The 24,483-nt window shown below is 28.8% G+C and overlaps 1 protein-coding gene across 1 annotated transcript in view; it reads right to left on the bottom strand.

The window, feature by feature from the left end:
• The window catches only part of jumu (Forkhead box protein N4 jumeau), a 54,716-nt gene that overhangs the window by 18,378 nt on the left and 11,855 nt on the right, over nt 1-24,483 (bottom strand). Inside the window, exons 4-7 of the mRNA XM_075379393.1 lie at nt 23,239-23,399; nt 21,632-21,870; nt 17,197-17,543; nt 13,513-13,784 (exon numbers count right to left, since the gene is read on the bottom strand). Of these exons, the coding sequence (XP_075235508.1) occupies nt 13,513-13,784; nt 17,197-17,543; nt 21,632-21,870; nt 23,239-23,399 (1,019 nt within the window). The remainder of the gene's footprint in view (nt 1-13,512; nt 13,785-17,196; nt 17,544-21,631; nt 21,871-23,238; nt 23,400-24,483) is intronic.

Genomic DNA, 24,483 nt, shown 5'->3' with positions numbered 1-24,483 from the left:
GAAAGGCCATTTTGATTTAAACACCTTTTTAGTGTGACGTCCTCAATTTGGTTGTAAGTCGTTATTCATTCTTTTTTTTATGAAAATATTTTTAATATTTTTTTTGGAATGTAAAAAAAATAACAGTTACTAGTTCATTATATTTGTAATACCAACGATAAAAGGAAAAGAACAACCAATAAATTACATTTTTTTTTTTTAATATAACTGCCAATCAAAATATTAAAGTAAGCATGATTAGATCGTTTAGAACTAAATGATTACGTGTATATAGTGCATAAGTGTTGACAAGTGTACACACACAAAAATAGTTATTCAAAACATATTTTTGCACAACGGAAAGTGACAATTCATTATTTGCAAAAGTGCCTGAAGAATGAAAAAGTAATAGACATACTGACAGATATATGTCAAATAATGTAAATTAGTTGTCTGTAATAAGACTGTATTACTAATCTATTTTAAAACATATGTCCAGAGTAATTAAAATCGGAATAAATATATCCTTGAGTTTATATTAAAGAATCATAATTTGAGTAAACAACTCAAAATTATTTTCAACCATTCAAATCAATCATAATTAATGCTTTCTGGATGTTTTACATAACCTAGCAAGGATTTTAGACAATTATATTGTTCACTGAACAATTCTGAGATCAACATCTAACAGATACACTATTGATAATAATAAAAAAAAAAAAAACAGGAAGGATGTTCACATCTACATCTATACATAACATTGCAATAAAAAAATACATGAAAAAATAAAACCTTACAATAATTACTAATACTGAATTAAGCACACATATTTTTTCTCTTTTCACAACATTACCATTACAAACTAAATTAATTTTAATTTGTACAAATGTAAAAAATATTTTTTTTTTTAATCCTTAAGAATCTAATTTTTATAAAAAATGTATACACACTTTTAAGATAAGTAAACAAAATAATCAAACTGTAAAGCTATATAATTATAATGTAATAGAATATTATAATTAATTAGGAGACTTATCATTTGCTAGAGAGTACAATTTTATAACATAAATAAAAATTTGAAAGTAAATTATATAAACAGCAATTAGTGCCCTTACCACATTATTAGCCAATTATAAAAAAAATATCAGTTCTCAATTTGATTTAATTTATCTTTTAAACTTTTATCCTCCTATAACTATAAAATTGCAGTTAATAAACATTCGAATAAAACTCTCTGAGTCTGTAAAAAAAAATTATACATATATCATCTGTTAAAACAAAAATAAATATAGTTCTGCATGAAAGTACTTATTGAATTTTGTACAGATATTAATATTTATAATTAGTAGATACACACATGTATCTACTAATCACATATTAGAGAACAATTACTACTATATATATTTTTTAAAAAAAAAAATACTACATAGGCCTGAATCTAAGCTCCACCTTATAACAGAAGATTTAGTGTAATATTTTCCAAAAAAAAAAAAAAAAACTTGTAATGTTATAATGCCTTCTTTTGAATTTATATAATGGACTATAGAATTGCCAGCTCTCCAGATTTATAAAACACTACTATTATCCAATGCATTTCAATTGCATAATGAAAAAAAAAAATTATAAAATTATTAACAAAATTATCAAGAACCAGATACCAAAAAAAAAAAAAAATAGTTTCAAAATACCCATAAATTTAGAAATTAAAATTTAAACAAAAAATCTGTTTTGTTACTTTTCCATAGTCTAATTTTAACATTTCATGGAATATATTGAAGATTATAGGTCTGGGGTATACAGTGTTACGTAATAAGTGTGCATGCTCTTCTGTTCTTAGTAACTGAAACGCTAATTACTTTAGTTGCTACCAATCTAGCGGTGCATTACACATCAAGTAACATTTTTTTTTCAAACCAATTAACACATTCACTGTTGATAGCATCATAGATGTGGACTGAAGTTATAAACTGTTATAAATAGTTTAATAACTAAATTACAGATATTATGTAGTTGGTTTATTTATAATTTACATGAGTGATATTGGTTATGCATAACAGATATGGCATTTTTTTATCCTCTCCTATTCTTTTTCAAAATCCGGTAAGGGTCTTGTGACTGTGTATTATTATGGAAAAACGATTGTTTGGTTTGGTTGTGTTGTTTGTTTTTACATTTTTGTGGTTTTATACTCATACAGCTTTGTTCAACATACATAGTATTTTTTAGAACTTCTTGTAGATTGTTTTACAGAAAATCAGCTTAGTAGAATTTTTTAATCCTATTTTTATTTTTAGGCCCTAATTTACAATTTCCAACTTTTCGTTTTATCTTGAAGAAAATTTTTGCAAAGAATTATACATCTTCATTTTTATGCTTATTTTATTTAAATTTTCATTTCATATTGAAATATGCATATAATTATATTATAATTGGTTCAGCTTTCTTTAGATTTGAGAACTTTTATAATTAAAAACATTTAAATTTAATTTAATTAAAAAATGGAACATGGTATTATTAGCATCTAGAAATTCTTATAATTCTGTAAAATCAATATTGTAACACTTTAGTTTTTTGATTTTTATTTGTTTCATAATTGAACTGCAGTCTTTCACCACTTCTGAAACCAGCAGTTTGTGCAAAAGAAAACTAGACAAAATTGAATCTGATGAACTGGTACATATATTAATATATGTACCAGTATATATATATTAATAACTACTTCTTTCAACTCTACTTTTAACAACTATTTCTTTCAAAATATGTTTTATAATTTAACCTTTTCACGACTGGGTGCTTATGCAACTGCAGTAAACTGTCTGCACAGACTATGGTCGCATAAACTCATTTTAGAACTTTATTGTTGTTATCAGTGTTGAAGCGACTAATAAAATTCTTTCACTTATATTGGTTTTAAAATGAACTATTTGCATTGCCCATAGATTGCAGCTAAGAGCTGGAAATACAATAAAATCTCGTTATCAGCATTCTAAAACTGGGTTTTGTACAACAAGTTTTGCTGAACTCTGTTAGTAAAGTAAACCTGGTCGATTCATCGCATTCATGTACATAATTTATTCCTTCTTGCTGTGTGGACAAATAACGGAATTTATGTAATGAGTGAAATAATTTAAATTTAAATAATAAATAATTGAAATAATATCAATGAACAAGCTGATGATAAAATAACCTAGTCTGAGCATGAATTAGGGTTTACAGTACGTTAATCCTGAAAAGGTTAAATATACGTAATGTGTGATCATTTCTTAGAATTTAACTATTTTAAAATAACAAAGCATTTTAAAAATTTTTCCTAAAGGCTTTATTTTTTTTTGACAAGCTGAAAAATAACTTGCAATACAGGAAATTATTTTATCATTCTACAATAAACAAACAAGCTACTTGTGACAAACTTTATTTGTTAATATAATTTTTGTCAATTTTTCTAATTTTCATGAACTGGAATTTATGTAATCACAATTACATGCTCTAATAAAAGCTATCTCCTTATAACTAATGGAAAGCATATATATATTTTAAATAATGAAAATTAATTAACATTTATATTCTAATATTTTTGTAATTGTTATTGCAAATCAGAACTGTTACTAAGAGTAAAAAATTCAACTTAAATATATAAACTTTTTTTTGGAAAATTATAATTTCAGTAAATTATAACCTAAGAAGTCTGCCGAACATTGCTCTGACAGAATATTAAACCGTAGATTTTAATAACCATTGAATAATATCCAAGAACAAATGGAAAAATATATGCCAAGAAGCAATGTAATGAGCGGGTTACATAGTCGTTTATAAGCTGCTTCCTGACAATGCATACATGGTGTCAACATATATATTTTCAAGGCTATGAAACTCATTCTTAAAAAAAAAACCCCAGCTATATATGTTAGTGTTATAAATACAATCTATTAAAACAAAAATCAGTGCGATCTAGCAGTGAATGTGTTAATAAGAAAAATGTGTTTTGTACTGTATTAGAAATTTATTCTTTTCAGCATTGTTATAGTGAGTTTCAAGTTATTTAAAGAAACTTTGAAGAAATTAAGACTATATCTAGTACAATTCTGTTTCTCATTAATGCTACTATTTAAGAGAACAATTTTCTTAAGAGCCATACTAAAAATTAATGTTTAGGTACATCTAAGAACAAGGTTTTCACCATTGCTCAAATATTTAACAATTTTTTCTGATAATTGTTTCAATACTGTAACCATAAAAAAAAAACATGCTTTTCAGCCTCTTGAATAGCATATTATTTTGCACTGAACTACATAAAACAGTTTCAACTATTTGTTAGTAAAAAGTATAGCTGCTTGACATGAATATACAGAGTATAGTATAGGAGTCTGTACTAGATTACTTACAAGCTGTTTCATTGTGTGTCAGTGAAATGACACATATTTTTTCTCATAGACTACGATTCTGAGCAGTTTTAATGGCAATTTTTCTTGACTTTATAACCCTTTGTCTATCCTGTTGCTAATTGAAATAATTAAATTATTTATGTACAGTGGTGATATCAAAACAATTTTTTTATCAGTGCAAAAATTTCTATCTTTACTAAGAGCTGAAATAATTTTTAAAAAAGTAGTTGCCATATTAAAACACAATTAAAAAACTTTTTCAAATTTTTTATGGAGATAATGGAATAACACTTGCTACACAACAGGCAAAAACGGATATTTCTTATGTGTAAAAAAAGTTATATATAACACAGTATAAAACTCATTTTATTTTTTAGATCGATTCAGATTGATAAAAAAATGTAACTTTTTAAAAACAAACTTTTTCCTTTATGTTTAAACTATACTAAAATATGAAAGATGTCTGATAACTGACAATTCCAACAATGTTATCTGAGTAATGGAACACAAACAAGTTCTAATCTGAATTTAGTAACCTGAATAGTCTACTTTTAAGATGTAAGTGCACATTTTGATGCGGCATAAATGTCATTCATTACAAGATCAACCAGGGTTGCATAAATAGCAACAACCAATGATAGAATTTATATGAGTTAAATATTGTAAATGATCATGAAATTGCGCAGGCATCTGAAAGTTGCTTACGGCAGTGTTTGTTTGGGCTGAAAGCAACTGGGTCCAATGAAATGTGATCATGATTGTCCAAAAGTAAGAAAATTCAAAACAGTTCCCTAAACACAAAAAGTCACGCTCACTTACTATTTTTTAAGATGCAAACACATGGACAACCACACAGAATGTCTACATAAGAGAGGAATGACTAATTTGGTAAAATACTGTGTAACCTTATGAGCACACAAGAAACGTTAATTGTAGACAGGCCGCATGGGTTAATTTTGTGATAATAAAAGGCCTAAAATTCATAGTTGTTTCACAGCTGTACACAACTTTGATTTGAAACCATCCAAATTCTAATGTCCCAAAGCCAGAGGAGGTATTGAAAGACCAATACTTTTTTCATCAGATAATTAAGTCCAGGCTGCTCTGAATGATAAGTAGAAAATTTCTTCGTGGACGGAGTGAAAACACGTAAAATAATGTTTATAACAGATAAATTTATTTTTGATACAGTTTTTTTCTTTTTTTCTTTTGTAAAAAAAATATTTCATAGGTTTGGCGATCTTAGTTGAACCCTTAAGAAAACTATGCGAGTCACAATTATCTGAGTTATGCAGCAAAGAAGAAATTATGTAAAGGATTTTGAACAAGTCAACATATACTATCGCTAAAAAGAATTGAACTACAAAGCAAAAACTTTAAATTTTTTAAGATTTTTGAGCTCAGAACATATTTATTAGCTTAAGAGTATTTTTTGCATTAGGCAAAAAAAAAAATTATATATATATATATGATGTACATAGAGGCTTATTTTTTTAAAACATGGTAAGGTCAATAACAGTTTATAAGTAAAACACGACATTATTTGCCACAGCAACATTTGTATTTATTTATGAACATAAAAAGTTTTGAGTAACACTGCAAATAAGTTAGGCTTAATATAAACCATGCAGACTAGGCCGACGCGAACATATTTATAAAATGCTACAGAACTGTTCCTAAATATTTAGACAAATTCATCTGAATTTATCTTATAAAATTACAAGTATCTGTAATAAAATTAATACACTTTATGTAATGAATGTAAATATTTAAATTTTAAAACATTAATGTTAAACTGTAGCAGTAATAAATACCAGTTCTAATAATAAACAAAATTCTTTTCTTATTAATATACCTTTAAATGCTAAAAAATATTTATATAAATATTGAGTTAAATTGAAAATAAGTCTTAATTTAAAAAAAAAACTATTTCTTTTATACATATGAAATTGTAAAAACTAGCAAAATTCCCTCCTAATGTCACATATAATAATAACTGTCTATTTTTACAACTACAAATACATAATAAATTTTAGACGAGGCACAACACGTCTAAAAAGAGCTATATCATTTCTACATGTACAAAAAAACCTTATTATGATAAAACTATTTACAAAATTGAGAAATTGTATTTTTTTTTTTTTTAAATATATTATGTAAATATAATAAGTATCCACGATATTTTTTTTTTTTTTTTAAAATAGAGATCTAGCTAAGTTGATAAAATTTGTTTAATAATATTTTTATTATATAACTTCTTAAAAAAATTTTTTTTTAGAAAAATATATAAAAGTGACTGCCTATAAAATAGTATATATAAAATAATGAAGGCATCTGAACTGCAGGTACAACTAATTCTTATTTAAAATAATATAAAATGCTCTACATATTTCATTAACTGATTTGTGTGGTCTAGATTAACTTAAAAAAAAAAAAAAAAAATTATTTATATATATATACACACATACATTTCTGTATATCTACTTTTCGTAGTAATTCTTCTGACTTAATGGACGTGTAGAAAATGTATAGAATGTGTGTTTTATGTCAGCTGAGTCAAGGGCAATTTTACTACTGATAATTTTGAAGAACAATTATTTTTAATTAAAAATGCATATTTCTTTCATTCACTGCTCTAAGTTTATTAAAACTGACATGTCAAGAATAAAACTTCCTTTTCATGTGACGTATGAAATATGTGATATGTATCTTTTTTATTGAATGTTTAACCCTGCTAAGCATCGCCATCGCGATGCGTTTGCAAGCATTTCAACTGCTAGTCGTGATTGCAACGCATTCTGTCAGTGGGTACCAATTTTCTTACAGCATCTTTAATTTTGAGATAATTCCGACGTTCTATATACCACTTTAAAGAGGGAAATGTGTTCTATAAATATTTTGTGTAATTTAAAAATGTTAGTGAATTATGTATAACTGGCAGACCTGCAAAACAGGGAAATGTTTTGTGTACAGTAAGCTGTTGTTTGTTGTTGTAACCTAAATTGACATTTTTCATTTGCAATTTGGTCATCAAATATGAATGAATTATCAAGAAGTAGTGAAATTTATGATTATTTACATGAATTAGGTGGTGTAGACGAAGTGATGTGGTTATAGATAATTTGGTGATCTTATCTTAATTGGCTGCCATGCCTAGGGCAAAATTATTCAGAACTGGCAAACAAAATTATAAACTAGTTGTCATCATTCATAAATATAATTTGAGTATGAGCGGGGTGGATAACACGAATAAGTCAGTGAACCATCTAACATGTGACCGAGCAACAAGAAGATATTGGTAGAAAATTTTCTACAACTTATTGGATATGACTTTGTTCAGTGCTTATATCTTATATAATTTGAATTCGGACAAATCTCTTGGTCAAGGGGAATTTTTAGTTAGCAATGTTGAGAACCTAGTTGATGAAGAAACTCTTGGTGATATTCAAAATGAATCTTGACCATCACAAGATATAGGACATCAACTGGTATGCCTGCCAGGAATCAAATTGCATTCTGCCTGGTCTGTTCCCCCCGCAGAAAAAAAACCCTGTTCCATAAGTTCCAACACTTCTGGAGACCCGATAAGGCAGACAGAAAAAGAAAAATGCTTAGTGGCTGAAGGTAATATAGTCAGTGGTTTTGGGGGTTAAAACGGGTTCTTTTTTGGATTAAAAAAATTAATCAAGAAAAAGGTCACAAATTAGAAAAAAAACTGCTCAGCACTTTTCGTATTAATTTTTGAAAAATTATTCTCACAGGCAAATGATTAATGTAATTTTGTAACAACATGGATATACATTATACAATAAAAAAAAATATATATATATTTTTTCAGTTTATGCAGGAATTAAAAAATAAAAAACAACAAATATTATTTTCAGATAAGTATCCAGCCTTAATATATAATCAGATCCTATTAATTTAACAATATTGATTAATCATATTTTCTTACTCCCCTTCTCTTTATAAATGCAACTTAAATATTTTGGGAACTGTAACTTAATGTTTAATACTATCCAATTTTATCAATGACATGCTAAAATACTGATTAAATGGGAAGAAATATGTTTCATAATTCTGAAATATAGTAATAAGTTTCTCTGCCCACTTTCCTTGTACATTATGGAGACCAGGCCACTCCTTTGACTGTTTTAGTTTTGATTCCATTCCCTGCCCTATTAAGTTAATAGTAATATATATATTACTAAAATTTATCTTTTCAGGATTCATATTATTCCGCTGTACTGTTAAATTATATTAAATAAATCGCCTCAGTTAAATTAAATTCTTCCTCCAATGCGGTTGATCTAATTTGTTTTTCTCCACATTCTTTGATATCTATTAAGGTATATTACAAAACTTTTAATGCAACCAGTTAAAATAACAGAAAGTGTGTAGTAGTCGGTTCCTTCACTAATCTGACCAAAAATCACAAAAACCAAAATGTATGGGGTGTATCAACTGAGGGTTGTGATGTACATTAGCACCCTTAAAAAAGATAAATTGTAAGCCTACACAAATTTTTATCACAGGCCTCACCGTCCAAACTGTTTTTCCTAATACTGTAAAATTTTGTCTCCTTAACGACACAAATATAAATCAACATAATATAATACAATGAATTTATATGGTTCAGCACTTCAAGAATTAAAACGTTATGTTTGTGTTATTTGAAATTTATCTAATCATTACAATGTTTTGAAAATAAATAATTTTATTTATTTATTTTAAATAAATGAATGTCTAGCTGGCTCAGAAAAATATTAAAAAGGTTGTACAATACAATAGTCACTCAGAATAAATGTTTATAAAAATGTGTATTTATAACTAGCTACCAAGATATAGTAACGAAATGTATCAGAACACTAGTTAGTTCATAGAAGTTATATACGTCTTAATTTAATTAAATATAATTTACATTTAAATTGAAAAAAACAAAAAACTGTAAACTAAGTCAAATTTATTAATAACCTCCTTCCTTAAATGTAAAGAGTGAATCTATATAAATTATCTTATTTAAACATTGAACAGATTCATTTATTTCATAATTGATAAACAACATTTAGTTATTTCAGAATGACAAATACATTTAGCTGTTACAACAAATACATTTAAACTGTTGCAATTAGTTATAATAATTAATAAAAACAACATAAGGAAAGATGTTATTAACAGAATTTGTGAAGACAGCTTTAATTGATTTAAATGTAACTTAAGTTAATTAAATTCATAGAAAACAATGAGGTGCTGTGAAATTACTATTAACTTAAATGTGCTTAAAACTTTTACTAATTTCATCTCGAAAGCAATACATTATATAGTAAACTATAAGAGCTAGTTAAATATTACTGTAAATCAAATAGCATTTTCTTAAGAGTTTAAAAAGTCTCTGGTTTCAATTATTATCCTGATGTATTGGTTATGAAACGGTTAATTCCATCTTTTGTAGATTAAATTGATATAAATCACAAAAACCTTTTATTTCATTTTAATTACAAAATTATTACATATATTTTCTAACATTTAAACTCACAATTGTAGATGACTTCAATAAAATAGCATGGTTTTAAAACTGTAATAAATTTTCACTTGCAATATATAAAAATCTCAGCAGTGTACAACGTAACACTATTTTATTGTTTACTGACCACTGAGATGCTGGTAAAGGTAACAATGTAACCTACAATCCGCTGACTTAGTTATAGCTTTTTTTACATTATATCATTCAGTCAGTTGAGGCGCTGAGAACATAAAAGATGACACATTAAATGAGTCGATTACAGTAAGATGGGTTTGTAATAAGAATTGTGAGTACAAATCAGCAACTGGAGCATTTTTTGGCCCGATGGTTCTTTCTGATTATTATCCCTATTTTAAATAACAACTATGTATATATATATATATTTATCTTTTTTTATGACATGATTAATCAGATGTGAAAACAATTATTATGACTGGGATCTGTATTTAGGAGAAATATTCTTTAAAGAAACTGCTACATTAATTTTTTTATATTTTTTTTATTTTATTACTATACACAGCTGACTTCCATGGTAGAATGGTGGTGCCTACCTTTAATTTGGTAGGTCCTGGGTTTGAATCCCAGTCAGGCTTTACTTAATTCATCATCTCATTCATCTGCACTTTAATTCATCATACAGCTTCAAATGTGCAATTAGTGAGTGTTGTTTAAAAAAGGAAATACATTTTCTTACTAACCTTACAGAGGTAAACATAATGTTTAAAACCATCTTGAAATAATTATTATTACACGAAAAAAGATAAATAACTAGAAAACTATTGGACAGAAACAATGAGTAAATCGTACAGTTGATGTATGACATTTGGAGAATTTTTGTTTTGTTTAACTTGTTGACGCCGACCACAGTATTTTGTATGGACTCAACTTTCATCTTATGCAGCCGACCTCTGTAAGAAATATGGACTAGTGCGTGATGTACTTCACACTGTCCATGTGTGCTGAAGGTTGATGTTAGAGAGAATCTCACTACGTTGCATTACAGCTGATTTAATGAACTTTGGTTTCATAAGTCGGTGAATCCATTAACATCATCTTTATTTATAAAGTATTACATCATTATTGTTAGCATAATCTAAGACGTAAAATCCCAGATACCATTTATACGTTATTCTACCCTTGATAGTCTATTGGTTTCAAAAAATTGTAGAAAATTTATGATCAACAAACATAGCAGCATATTTATAAATTACACGGTACTTTATGGGGCACATAGATATTCTTTTCTGCTGTAGTCATATAGAACTTGCTCTGAATCTGGATTAGGCCTATACATTTAGTCTTCTGATCGACATAACTTCCTCATGTAAATTTTTCACTTAACCTGATCTTGAGGTGATTTTAAATGATTCCGATGAAAGTTTATTTTCTGATAATGACGCTGATAGTGAAATTAGTGAAAATTGTGAAGATGACATTGCAGTTGTTGATGCTGCTGCTGATGAGGAAGATAGTGATGGAGAAATGAGTGAACAGGACGATTTATTTATTTATCATCCATTTATTTAGGAGGACATGGGAAATTATCGGGGATAATGGAAATTAATTGTTGGTAATTCTGGACCACAAAATGCTTCCATAAATATAAATTCAGTTGTCTGTATTCTTTTTGTTTTTTATGGAAGAATTAGTAAATACCATTGTTGTAGAAACAAACAAATACGTCAAACAATTTATGAATGCAAAAGGCAGACTTTTTACAGGATATATATACTTTCTTGTAAAATTTGCATGACACTAACAAAGCTTGCCTGAAATAAATTCATTTGAAGGTTTAGATCTTCAATTAGATGTGTGTGTTTATTTACAACATAATGAAAAGCACAAGGCTGCAATAATTTTTTCGTATTGTAGAATTGTATGGAAAAATAATAGATTGTGTGTAGAATTGTTCTTGCGTTATGTAAATAGTAGGAGTAAAATTAATCATTTATATGGTGATTTCAAATAGTTTTCATAGAATTGCAAAAAACAAATAATACGAACAGAATAGTTATTTAATGATGATATTAACAATCTATGTATTTTTCTGTGAAAAATGGTGAAAATTTTGTAAAAATCACACTTTTTTTTTGGCTATATTATAGAAGTTTTAACAAAGATACGCATTTTGTACTGAAATTATTTAAATCTCCTCCATCCAACTGTGGTTAGGGCATTTAAATCCTTCGGCACCAAACGGTTAACACTGGCATAGTCGAACATGTTAAGGTAGTCAAAGAGAATATTGTTATTTAGTTTTACTGAGTTTTTATTTTAGAAAAGAAATTTCTAATAATGAAATGAAATTGCTTATCTTATAAAAAAAAGAGTTATAACCCTACTTATGATGGTAGCAGCATGCAAACTGCTATCCATATTTTTTTTAATAAACAATATTGCAATTATAACAATAATAAAGAAAAGAAATAAATAAATTCATTTGTGTGTAAACAAAATTATTCCTTAAAGAACTAATCTGGTGCTGCAGTGTGGACGCACACCCAAAAATTAGAAGTTAACTAAAATAAATGTATTATGTTAAAATGAAACAAAAGGTTGTATGATTAAAAAAATATTACAAAAAATGAAATCTACCAGTTCAAAAAAAAATCAATTTTTTATTTGCTAAAGAAACATTTGGTAAAATGTAACAGCATTTAGAATCTGCTCCCAGTCAATAGAGGTGTATAAATTGTTAATCTTTCTCTGAGAAAAAGGTTGATTGTTCAATGCTCAACAAAGCCATTGCCATTCACATTTAATATTAACAGCTTCAAGACTACCATTCTGTTGTTGGATTTTAATTATCCAGGCATAGCAATATAAAGATATTATAAATTACATGACAAGGGATCAAAATTTGCTGCAGGCCCTGAGCAAGAAAATGGTATTGGAATCTAGTGGCTTTTGAATTATCATAATAATCAATCAAATAATTGCTCAAAATAAATTAGAAAAGAATAACTGAAGAACTACTGCCATGTATATATAAAAGGTATCTTTAGTATCTGAACACTGTTGCATATACTAGTTTTAAAATTTTGTCATAGAACTAATATGACCCTGAACGAATTTTGCAGTTATTGCTGTATTCTATTAGGTTTAAAATGCATTATTTAAAAAATGCAATTGTATGGATAGTTAATTATTATTATTATTATTATTATTATTATTATTATTATTATATATTATTATTATTATTATAGATAAATAATTATTATTCTAGTTCATAAGAAAATCACAATGGCTAAAACAGGAACAGTGAGAATACATTTATGAATAAGCTATATAAACTTCTGAGTTCAAAAATTGGCTGAATCATTAAGCACTTAAGAGTATTCACTGCAACTAACAATTTGATAGCTACTAAAACAATAAATCGTAAAATTAATTAGGACAAGAAATATTATGTAAAAAAAACAAAAACTGAAACAGAAACTGAACTACATAATATAATAATTAGAGAAATTAGATTTTATACAACTCAGCTAGTTCTATTATACTCATTAATGATAGAAGGATAATAATTTAGAATATTTGTTTTTGTCTTAATGTTACTTTTATACCAAAAAAATAATTTATTTGATAACTATCATAAAAGATTATATATAATATTAGTTAACAGACCTGCAACTTATTGAAGGTTGCGACAGTTTTCGTTTAACACAAACGTAATTGCCCTGTATTAGTGAAGTATTTGCTTTTCGTTTTTTTCCAAGCATCATCATCATCGGTTCTTTTTGAAAACGGTAAGTAGTTTGGTGGTTGATCGTAGATTCTTCTGAATCCGATTCATCTTCAGAATCGATGAACTTTGGTGATCCTGAGTTGAGGCCAAGAAACGCTCTGGATTCATCGATATCCAACTCTTCATACTCAACTCCATAATCATCGATGACCTAACATAAAAATGATAAAATATTAATGATATAGCTTGAAAACTACAAACAAATACAACTTTTACTTCCATTTCTTATTTAATGTTTTAATAACCCAACAAATGGAATTTACTATCAATCAATAACAAAAAAATATAACGTAACATAACTTTACTATTTAATTTATCTTGTGACATGAAAACAGAACTACGCAAAATTATATAAAAAGTTTGCACATTACAAAATATAAAAATAGATACATCACTGCAGGGATAAAAAAGGGTGCACAATACATTACTAAGAAAATTTTATGATAAAAATTATTGAGGGAATAAGTGAAAAATAAAGAATAAAAATTGGGGTGCAAACTTGGTTATCCATAATAAATCAATAAAGAAGTATAGTTAATGAACAACGTTAAATTAAAAACTTATAGATTGTATGACATTTCTGAAATTAACAGAATTTACAATCAAATACAATAAGCATTCAGTATTGCACCCCACAAGTGATGATAAGTTATTAAACTTTATTACTGACTACCTAGGACCTGTACAGCACAGAAGGAAAATTGAGGAGAGAATAGGACACCTCATTTTAAGTGCTCATAAAGGCATATGTAACTGGTACTGCAGCCTACATGCTGAAGGCTCTAATCAGAATGAAGTTACAAAGACACCGATATACAACAGTTACAATAAATTCATGAAAAAAGTCATAACAGGCCTTAAAAACTGAATAAGTTTCAGCTAAATCACACAGAATGCCTTTAATTCCACCTTTGATTTGAAATTGTGCTACAATGTTGATATGTATGCAGCTCAGTAGAATTATGAAATGTTATTCATGAATCAGACACAATAAGAAATTAATGCTTTATTCTAGGAAAGGGTGTTCTTTAAGGTAAAATACAATAATTAGGCAACTGAGTAACCGTACAAAATAAAAAGCCAAGTCAGTAGATCACACAGTAAGTGTACACAAAATTCTGTCTAAATCCAACTGGGATCTATCCCACTTTATAGATTAGGAAACAGAGAAAAGTAGATAAGCTTAAGGAAGAAAAGAAAATCCACTCTTAGGAATTGTAGGATAGTATGATTAAAATAATTCTAAATTATATTAGTTAACTGTTGAATAGATTACTCGACAGTGTGAAAAATAATGTTATAATTATTGATATCCGCATAGATTATGGGGTTTTAAAAGCGATTTGCATTAATATGACTAAAAATGGTTTATTATAAAAAAAACCCCAAAAAATTAACTGTTGTTTAGCTGGCTTATGATCGAAGATGGTTTGGATTGGCTAAATCTATGTCGCCATCACATATCAATAAATATGTCCGTCATTGATTGCTGTTCCTTAGTGTCTTGTGATTTTGAAACTATTAATTATAATATCAAGTGACATTGTAATATTTTATGATTTCCATATTACATTTTTATCCTATCATGAACAACTTTGAGAAAGCAGACAGCAGAAACCTGCCTAGAGTTGATGCCACTATGGTCGGAGTTTTCTTTAAATATTTTTATGCTACTGAGCTTAGAAATGTGAAAATAGCAATGCGAGTACCTCACCAACTTACTTAGTAACCTATCATAAAATCTGTTAAGGTGAAATAATATGTACCTATAGCATAAATTTGGGTTGTTACGATGATGTAAAATATCATAGGTTATATTAATTTAGTTATGCAGCAATAAAAAATTCTTCTCTTTTCTGTTTAGTCTCCGGAACCATCGTAAGGTATTACTTCAGAGGATGATATGTTTGAATGTAAATGAAGTGTAGTCTTGTATTGTCTCAGGTAGACTGTTCCAGAGATGTGTGGTTAATTAAAACCCAACCAACAAAGAACACCGGTATCCATGATCTAGTATTCAAATTCATATAAAAGTAACTGCCTTTACTAGGATTTGAACCTTAGAACACTCAACTTCGAAATCAGATGATCTGCGATGATGAGTTTAACCACTAGACCAACCCGATGGGTTAAATAAAAAATTCTTGAAATTAGAAAATATATGTCATTTTACATATTCTCCACATTACAAAATAACATGGTCTTGGGTTAAGCTGAGAGCAGTAGTGCGTCTAATGACCAGTCGGGCCTGACTCTGGACTCTCCTTAGGTAAGACAACATTGAATTCTAACCTCAGACTGGTAAAATAGACCATCCATAATCTAAAAATTATGTCTTGACAATGAAATACTCATTAATAATAATATGTTTACTTACATCGAAGTGGTCTTCACAGAAGAAAAAGTTGAATTACCCATTATATCATTAGGATTTCTGAAAGCAAGTTGCAAGCACTTTTTGTGCATTTTTTTGGAACACAAATAGTTTTCCAGTGTCTTTATTGATGTATTCAAGCACATTGGCACTAAACACCATTTGTAACTCATTTTCTTGGGTAAATCACAGTATAAAATTACACAAACAGCAGAATTCTAATGCAAATTGTGACTTTTGATGTTTATTTATTGATATGTGACGTCACTGAAGCCAGCGCAACGGCCATATTGCTCAAGATAGCGTTTTGGCGGCTTATTTAAATAGAGACAGTTATAATAGTTCATATAACTTAAAATATTAATGCACTCATATACACTTCAAACATCACAAATCTTCGGTCTCTAGTCTCGCATATTAAAATCTCTCATGCATTCATACACTGAACCAGTCACTAATGTCATTCAGTACACCAAAGGAAGTTCTGGATATCCAAACTCCAGCCATAATTTAACATAAACCAGATATGATTCTATTTACACCACCTATCTACACCTTAAACTCTACTCTCAGTACAACATGACTGTTATAGCCATATCAGCTACAACGTATCACACTGCAATCATAGATACGGTATACACCACAGTAAAATCTGAATTTGCATTCATATAAGTTCAAGGGAGGTTTTTTCACTTAGAAAATACGTAATTTTAAGTTAACTACACTGGTTTGAGTGATTATATGAAATCTGAATTTTTGCCTCAGCCACAGAAAAAATACTTTAGTTCAATCTAATCAATTGAAACAATATCACAAACACGGATAATTCTTTCAATAAGAAAATATGCATGTAAACACAGTTGCACAAGTTCAAGGGGCACTTTTTTTCACTTAGCAACTTAGGGGCACCTTAGCGACTTGAAAATGTTGCTAAAATGTGTTGTCATCAGGATCAAATCTGTATGCAAAATTTCAGAGCGAATGGATACATGGAAGTGCTTCAAAATTTGACTGAAAGGTTATGTACCATGAATTAAATATGGTACCAAAATAGTACACTTTAGCTACCAGTAGAGTTTAACATCATCAAAACAGTTAATTCACCTTTTCTACAGAAGTAACAAGAGAGGAAAACCAAAAAGGTAAAAAAAAATTCTAATTTATATAATTAATATAAAATAAGACATACCTCCATATTCAGCTCGCTTAGATTACTAGGAAGACGAGATTCATTATTTGAATCATTTAAATGCCTATTTAAAAGGGCAAGACGTGGCTCAAACGGTTGTAACGATGGTGGCATTCTTGATAATTCATCATCGCTTTCATCACTTCCTATCGGTTGAGGCTCGTCATCATCCTCCTCTTCTTTATTCTCTTCACCTTCGTCATCTTCATCTTCATTGTTGCCTTCTTCTTCTTGTTCTGTATTTGATGGTTCATTGAATTCCTCTTCTTCAACATCGACTTCACCATCGAAATCACCTTGAGCTCTTCCAACTTTCATTTCACCTCTTTCTAACATTTCAAGATTCTCTGAAATTGTTCAAATTATTCAACAATTAAAAAAAATACAAAGGATGTTAAACAGTTAACGAGAAAAATTGAAGTAGAGAAAAAACAATTATTTCAATGACAATGAAACTTATACTATACTACTTTTCAACAGTCTCCAGCAACATTTACACTTGTTCCACCACTCTGTGAGCTTTCTGATTGCTGCAGCGTAGAAGTCTTTACCTTGCTGTTTGAACCATTCGTGTACTTCTTTTTTGACCGCTTCATTGTCTTCAAATTTCTTGCTACATAAAAATACTTTATAGTTAATATACAAAAAACCACCAATAATTTAATTTGATGCGTTGAAGCGCTTTCAGAATTAAATTCCACCTTCAGGAACTCATATTCATCCCATTTATAGTATTATTTAAAATTACAGAAAATCTTGATATTTACTTAAAACATAACAGTTCGTCATCATATGTTTTAAAATTATGTCAACATAAGCGTCCTGACAATTTGGTGGTCTCAACTGTTGTGTTAAAAGGATGGTGGACAGTTTGGGCAACATAATCTATTATTACTATTTAATAACTGCTTTTATAAAATGTCATCAAATTTTGTCTGTTCATTTATTAATTTATTATTTAAATCTATATGGTATTTTTCTAAAATATTAGTATTATACATGTTATTAGAGTAATCGAGTGTTAATAGATCTGTCTGGGTCATAATTATGGTTATTATTTATAATATGTTTAGCAAAATTTGATTTGTCTGTATGACCTTTATTTATACAATTTGGATGCTCTTTTATTCTTATTGAAAATGATCGATTGGTCATGCCGATGCATTTTAAAACACAATCTGCGCATTTCAAACTATATTCCATGGTTTTCTAAATTGACTTTGTTATTGTTTTTGCAAGATCTATATTATATATTTTATTATTAGTTATGTATGCAGTTCTTAGCCCAAATGATTTAAATATTTTGTTTAATTTTTTATTTTCACTGTGGTTTTAATTTCGTGACTGATTGAACCTTGAAAAAAAATAACCCTCGTATAATACTAATATTTTAGAAAAATATCATATAGATTTAAATAATAATAAAATAATTAATGAACAAGCAAAATTTGATGACAATTTATAAAATCAGGTATTAAATAGTAATAATAGATTATGTTGGTCAAACTGTTCACCATCCTTTTAACACAACAGTTGAGACCACCAAATTGTCAGGACGCTTATGTTGACATAATTTTAAAACATATGATGACCAACTGTTATGTTTTAAGTAAATATCAAGATTTTCTGTAATTTTAAATGTGAAGTTTTAATTAATACTATAAATAGGATGAATATGAATTCCTGAAGGTGGAATTTAATTCTGAAAGCGCTTCAACGCATCAAATTAAATTATTGGTTAGTGCTTTTTGTATAGTAAGTATAATTATATACATATATCAATGAGCCATGCATAACAAAATTATGAAAAAACCTATGAATAAGCCAAAACACTGAAAATTGAACAGTGTGAGGTCTGGGCTGTAAGGAGGATGTGGCAACACCTTCCAACCCAACTTCTCAAGCGTTTCTCCTGTTCTCATGCAAGAGAATTACACCTTTTGAGAGAGCGCCCTGACATTTTTACCTTATCACAGGTCTCACTTTCTGTTATAGCACATTAGAATAGTACTCACTGTTCACGGTACATTGTTCTTCTAAATAATCACTAAAAATTGCGCCTTGCGAGTCCCAGAAGACTCCAACATCACTTTATTGGCTGACATGCAAGTTTTAAATTTTTTTGGTGGGCGAATCCGTATGTTTCCATTAAACACTTTTCTGTTTGCATTCGGGCTCAAAATTGTGTATTCACGTTCAAACCATTCTTTGAGGACAGAACAAATGCGAATTTGAGTGTCTATGGGCTCGAGTCAACTGTCTTGGAACCCATTTTGATCATGTTTTGCGATAATTCAGCATGTCATGAGCGATTGATGCACGGTTCCATCCAATACTAATATTACACAAAGTAGCAACTTGGGAAATTTTGACTCGCCTGTCTTCATGAATAAGAAAGATCTTTTACGGGATTTTGCAGCACGGTAGTCGAAACTTCAACTGCGTCTTTCAGAGCAATGGAGATCAGTCACACTTATTCTGCCTGAATTACTTTTCTACCTACTTATACACGTTACTGCAATTTAAACACTTTTCACTATACTGTTTCACACAGCAACATTCTTGAGTAAATTTCCACTGGTTTCACACCTCCTGATAGCAAAAATCTTATCACTGAACGTTGCTTTTCCAGCATACACATTTCAAGCGAAGCTGACATTCTGAAATTAACAAAATAGGTTATCTTTAGATTAATTATGGTCGAACAGCCGATTAAATATTCCCAAGATTGCCAACTTGACCTTAAAATATTTCATTTTCATTGAATGAACCGAGTTTTTTCTACATCAATTTGTCTCATTAATTATTGAATGTCCCTTGTAATACGCTTATGTATTTATATAAGTAACTTCATGCAGTATTGCCTGCTGTCATTTTTGGCTGATGGCAAGGAGTAAAACTGCGCGATGCAGCTGAGGCAATCTAGGAACTATTTTTTTTTTACATGGATTCAATATGGATTTACATGGATACAGGGAGCTCTATTGGTCAATATTATCTGTATTAACTATCTAGTAAGACAATATTATTATTCTTTTCAACATGTTTCTAAAATATATAATTTTATTTTAAATATTTTCTGTCAGTAAAGTATTAAAACAAGTACTTTCATTGAACTATCCTTATTTCAAAAGCACTTTCAAAACCACAATCTTAATTAATAATTAACATTTTTATTAATAATAAATTTATTAAAGAATTATGAAACAGTAGTTTTTTAAGCAATATCTTTAAAATAAGTAGGTTTATACTTTCTTCTATATTATTGTACTAGTTTGAATAAATATATTTTTGTTTACTTTAATGTGTATAGATGAAAGTCCATTTGTGTTAAGGCATCACTCCTGAATGTCATAATGTTTTTAATTGAACTCAAGGTTAATTTGATTTTTGTCAGTGGATTGTTTAGATTGAGTTCAATATACTTATCTCCATCTACTGATGCTTACTGAAAAATTATGAAAAAAATAAAATACAAGGGTTATTTTTTTTCAAGGTCCAATCGGTAGCAAAATAAAAACCCGCACAAAAATCAGATGAACCTTTGCGCATATGTGTTGCGCAGCGTCTCTAGTATGGCCTTCAATCACGCCACGTCACTTCGTTTCTGGACACGCAGCTACGTAAACATGTCTACAACAACAGCATCTCCCGCCAAGTGTAAAGTGTGCGGTAATTTGATTTCTTCAGGGTGAGAGGTGTAATGGAGCTGAAATTCATCAACGAATAAGTAATGTGTACGGCGAAACTTCAATGAGTAACAGCAAAGTGCGACAATGCTGCAGGAACTTTAAAGCAGGACGTACAGATGTTCATGATGCAGGCGGTCAGGGAAGGAAGCGAGTGTTAACTGATGATCTTGTTGAGAGAGCAGATGAGGCAATTCGAGAAAATTGTCGGTTCACAATTTCTGTATTGAGTGATTCATTTCATGAAATTTCAAGGTCAGCTTTCTACACCATTGTGAGTGAGAGTCTTCAGTACTGCATACTGTGTGCAAGATGGGTTCCCAAGATGCTTGGGAAGATAGGCGGTTCCATTCTATGACGAGGATATTGGAAAGTTGGTACCACGCTATGACAAATGTCTAAATTGGAGTGGCGACTATGTAGAGAAATAGCATAACTATGTAAGTACTTGTTACAAATAAAAATTTTTTTATTTTCACTGCGGTTTTAATTTCGTGACCGATCAGGCCTTGAAAAAAATAACCCTCGTACTATAGTTATTATAAAATAAATAACTATATACTGAAGTATTAATGGTGTTTTCAAAAAATTTGAATGACTGAAGATATAAAAAAAAATTTTTTTTAAAGATTTTATTATTGGATATATTTTTAGTAAATTGTTCTAAATAATTGTTGCACTATTTTAAAATATACTTAATATATCTTGAATAATAAATTTAATTATGTAAATTAAATAATACCGACCAGGATTTAACATAGCTTTTTTTATAGCTGATGGATCTCTGCGAGACCATTTAGCGACTTCATCATCCATTTTTGCTATTTTGGCAGGATTCATTGCCCATAAACATCCTTTACGCTGTGTACCGCCAGGCCCGCTGACAGGTTTTTCTATTTTCTCAAAACACTTATTAAGTGATAAATTATGTCGCACAGAATTTTTCCAACCATTTGGAGCAGTCTTGAAATATGGAAAATGATCACTGCAAACAAAACAATTAAATATTTAATTAAAAAATATCATAAAATAAGTTTATGAGTTTACAATTATCATTTGGAACCTAAACATTCATGAGTATAAAAATGTAAAAAAGCTACTAACGTTCAGTGTTTGATATCTGAATTGGAATCATGGAGATACTTTACCTTTTAACTAATAATAAAACAAAAGTTGAAATCCAAAATAAATAAGGTATAATTATCTTCCACAAGAATAAAATTGGGCATTCTTGAAAATATTACAAAAATATAATAAAAGAAAAGTAAAAAATTTGTGCCAATTATTTAAATATTATAATTCTATTTTATTTTTGCTTAATTTGGAACTTATTTAGACTAAACACATTTTGTTCAACATAAGTATAAAACTGAATTTCTACAAACAAAAAATGATCAAATAATTTAAAAAAATATATTTTTTGACATATCAGAAAATTGTACTGTATTGTTAAACTAAGTAAAGAATCAGAGGAAAAAATAATGAAAAGCAAAGGTTCACTTAAAATTAAATTACAGTTCATTTATTTTATTAACAAGCAATTAACATTAATATCTAAACACCTAGAATGTAAAATATAAAATCTAATAAAAAAAAGACATTTTTTCATTGAGTTTTACGTATAATTTGTTTACTACATTATAATTTGAAAACTTATTGTAAGACAATTTCATTGTTTTCAAATGATGAACTCAGCTCATAAAAACAAAAGAAAAAAGAATGTGCTCAAGACAATGCAAATGATGACAACGTACACCGCATGACCTCTAAAAAACCATTGCTTAATAAACAATTGACTAATAAAAAGAATGAACTGAGATCTGAATGATTGAACTAAAGTTCAATCGCATTCAATTGACAATTCAGCCCCTAGCTGACTTTTTTTTCGAACAGAGCTTTTGTAGAGGAAAGCAGAGCCGCCTCTCTATTATTTCTAAAGAAACTATTGCATATAATGAGTAAATTAATGCATATATTTGCAGCAGAAAACAGTAAATGTATGGAAACAATCTTAAAAAAAACTCACAGAAATTTAACTAAATGGAATCATTAAATTACTATATTAATGTTACAATGTTGTCAATAACAACCAAGAAATAAGTGAGTGTTTTAAGTTAATTCTAAATCTTTTTTGGAAGTTTCCAGACTTGCTAATAAAAAGAAAGAAAAACTGGCATAGCAAATTAGGAATTTGATTGCAACGATTATCAATGGACTTCTAGACAAGGGACTGGCAAACTCACAGAAAAATAAATGTTGAAAGATAATTATTCAGTAGCGTATCAAAAATAAATACAATTTATATTTGCTTAATCTATATTTCCAGTTCAATTTCAAATAAGTCTTCACTTACCACATAAAGTTATATATTTCTGATACAGGTAGGCTTCCAGATCTAGAATTCTTCAAGGCCATTGCAATCAGACATGAATAAGAATAAGCAGGTTTTGGATAGCAAATGCTTTCATTAATACATAACTGCTTTCTTGATGACATTACAGGTGTTTTTCTAATCTGAAACCAAAGATCAATCAAATTAATATAATGACTAGCTATATATATGTATATACTTTTTTTTTTTTGGTAGATGATACCACCACATAAGCTTAAAGCTTGTGAATGGGATATGGAAATGGAAATTTTGTAGCGTATAAAAAATAAATGTATGCCTGACTGGGATTTGAACCCAGGATCTCCAGATGAAAGGCCAAGACGCCATAAGCATTTCTTAAATGCTTTTAAGTTTTCGTTATCCGTCCATATAGAATGAATCATAAAACATAATGCATTTTTAATAAAAAAAATTCTGCAACACCTGGTAACTAATACCAAATATATCACGAGGTACAGTACTTGCAATTTGCATTAATAAACTGGATGTACATATACAGCTATAATTATCAGTAGTGGAAGTATGGCATATTCATATCATTACTATTTTTTGATGCAATACCTCCTTGCCTAAATATGCCTAAATATAAATATTTTATTCCCAACTATAATTTTAGTTGAAATCAACTACAGCAGATCTGCTAACATAACTACGAATGCATAAAGGATGTGGGTAGGTGGGATTAATAAAATTCTTATTCAACAACTTATGTAATCTTTACATATATGCAAAAATATGTACATCTACAGCATATGTACATTTATATACAAAAAAACTTCACTGCTAATAAACTAGGGTAATGGTTTTTTGGGTAAATTTTTTTTCTTTATAACAATATTATACAAATTGGCAAGTAAGATGAACGAAACTCTTCTGTGCACACGCATATTTTCCCTGCAGATCTCATATAGTATTTATATTTACTATTTTTTTCTTCAGTTACTTGGACTGGTTTGATGCAGCTTTCCAAGATTCCCTACCTAGTGCCAGTAGTTTCATTTCGGTATACCTCCTACATCCTTAATAATTTGTTTTACATATTCCAAACATTGCCTGCACAACTTTTCCCATCTACCTGTCTCTTCAGTTTCAAAACGACCATTCCACGATGCCTTAATATGTGGCTTATAAGTCTGTCTTCTTTTAACTATAGTTTCCCAAATACTTCTTTCTTCATTAACTTGCCGCAACACCTCTTCATTTGTC

The sequence above is a fragment of the Lycorma delicatula genome, chromosome 12 (genome assembly GCF_047948215.1).
Source record: "Lycorma delicatula isolate Av1 chromosome 12, ASM4794821v1, whole genome shotgun sequence".
Taxonomy (NCBI): Eukaryota; Metazoa; Arthropoda; class Insecta; order Hemiptera; family Fulgoridae; genus Lycorma; species Lycorma delicatula.
The sequence above is the reverse complement of the archived record's forward strand: the minus strand, read 5'-3'. Positions and strand labels throughout refer to the sequence as shown.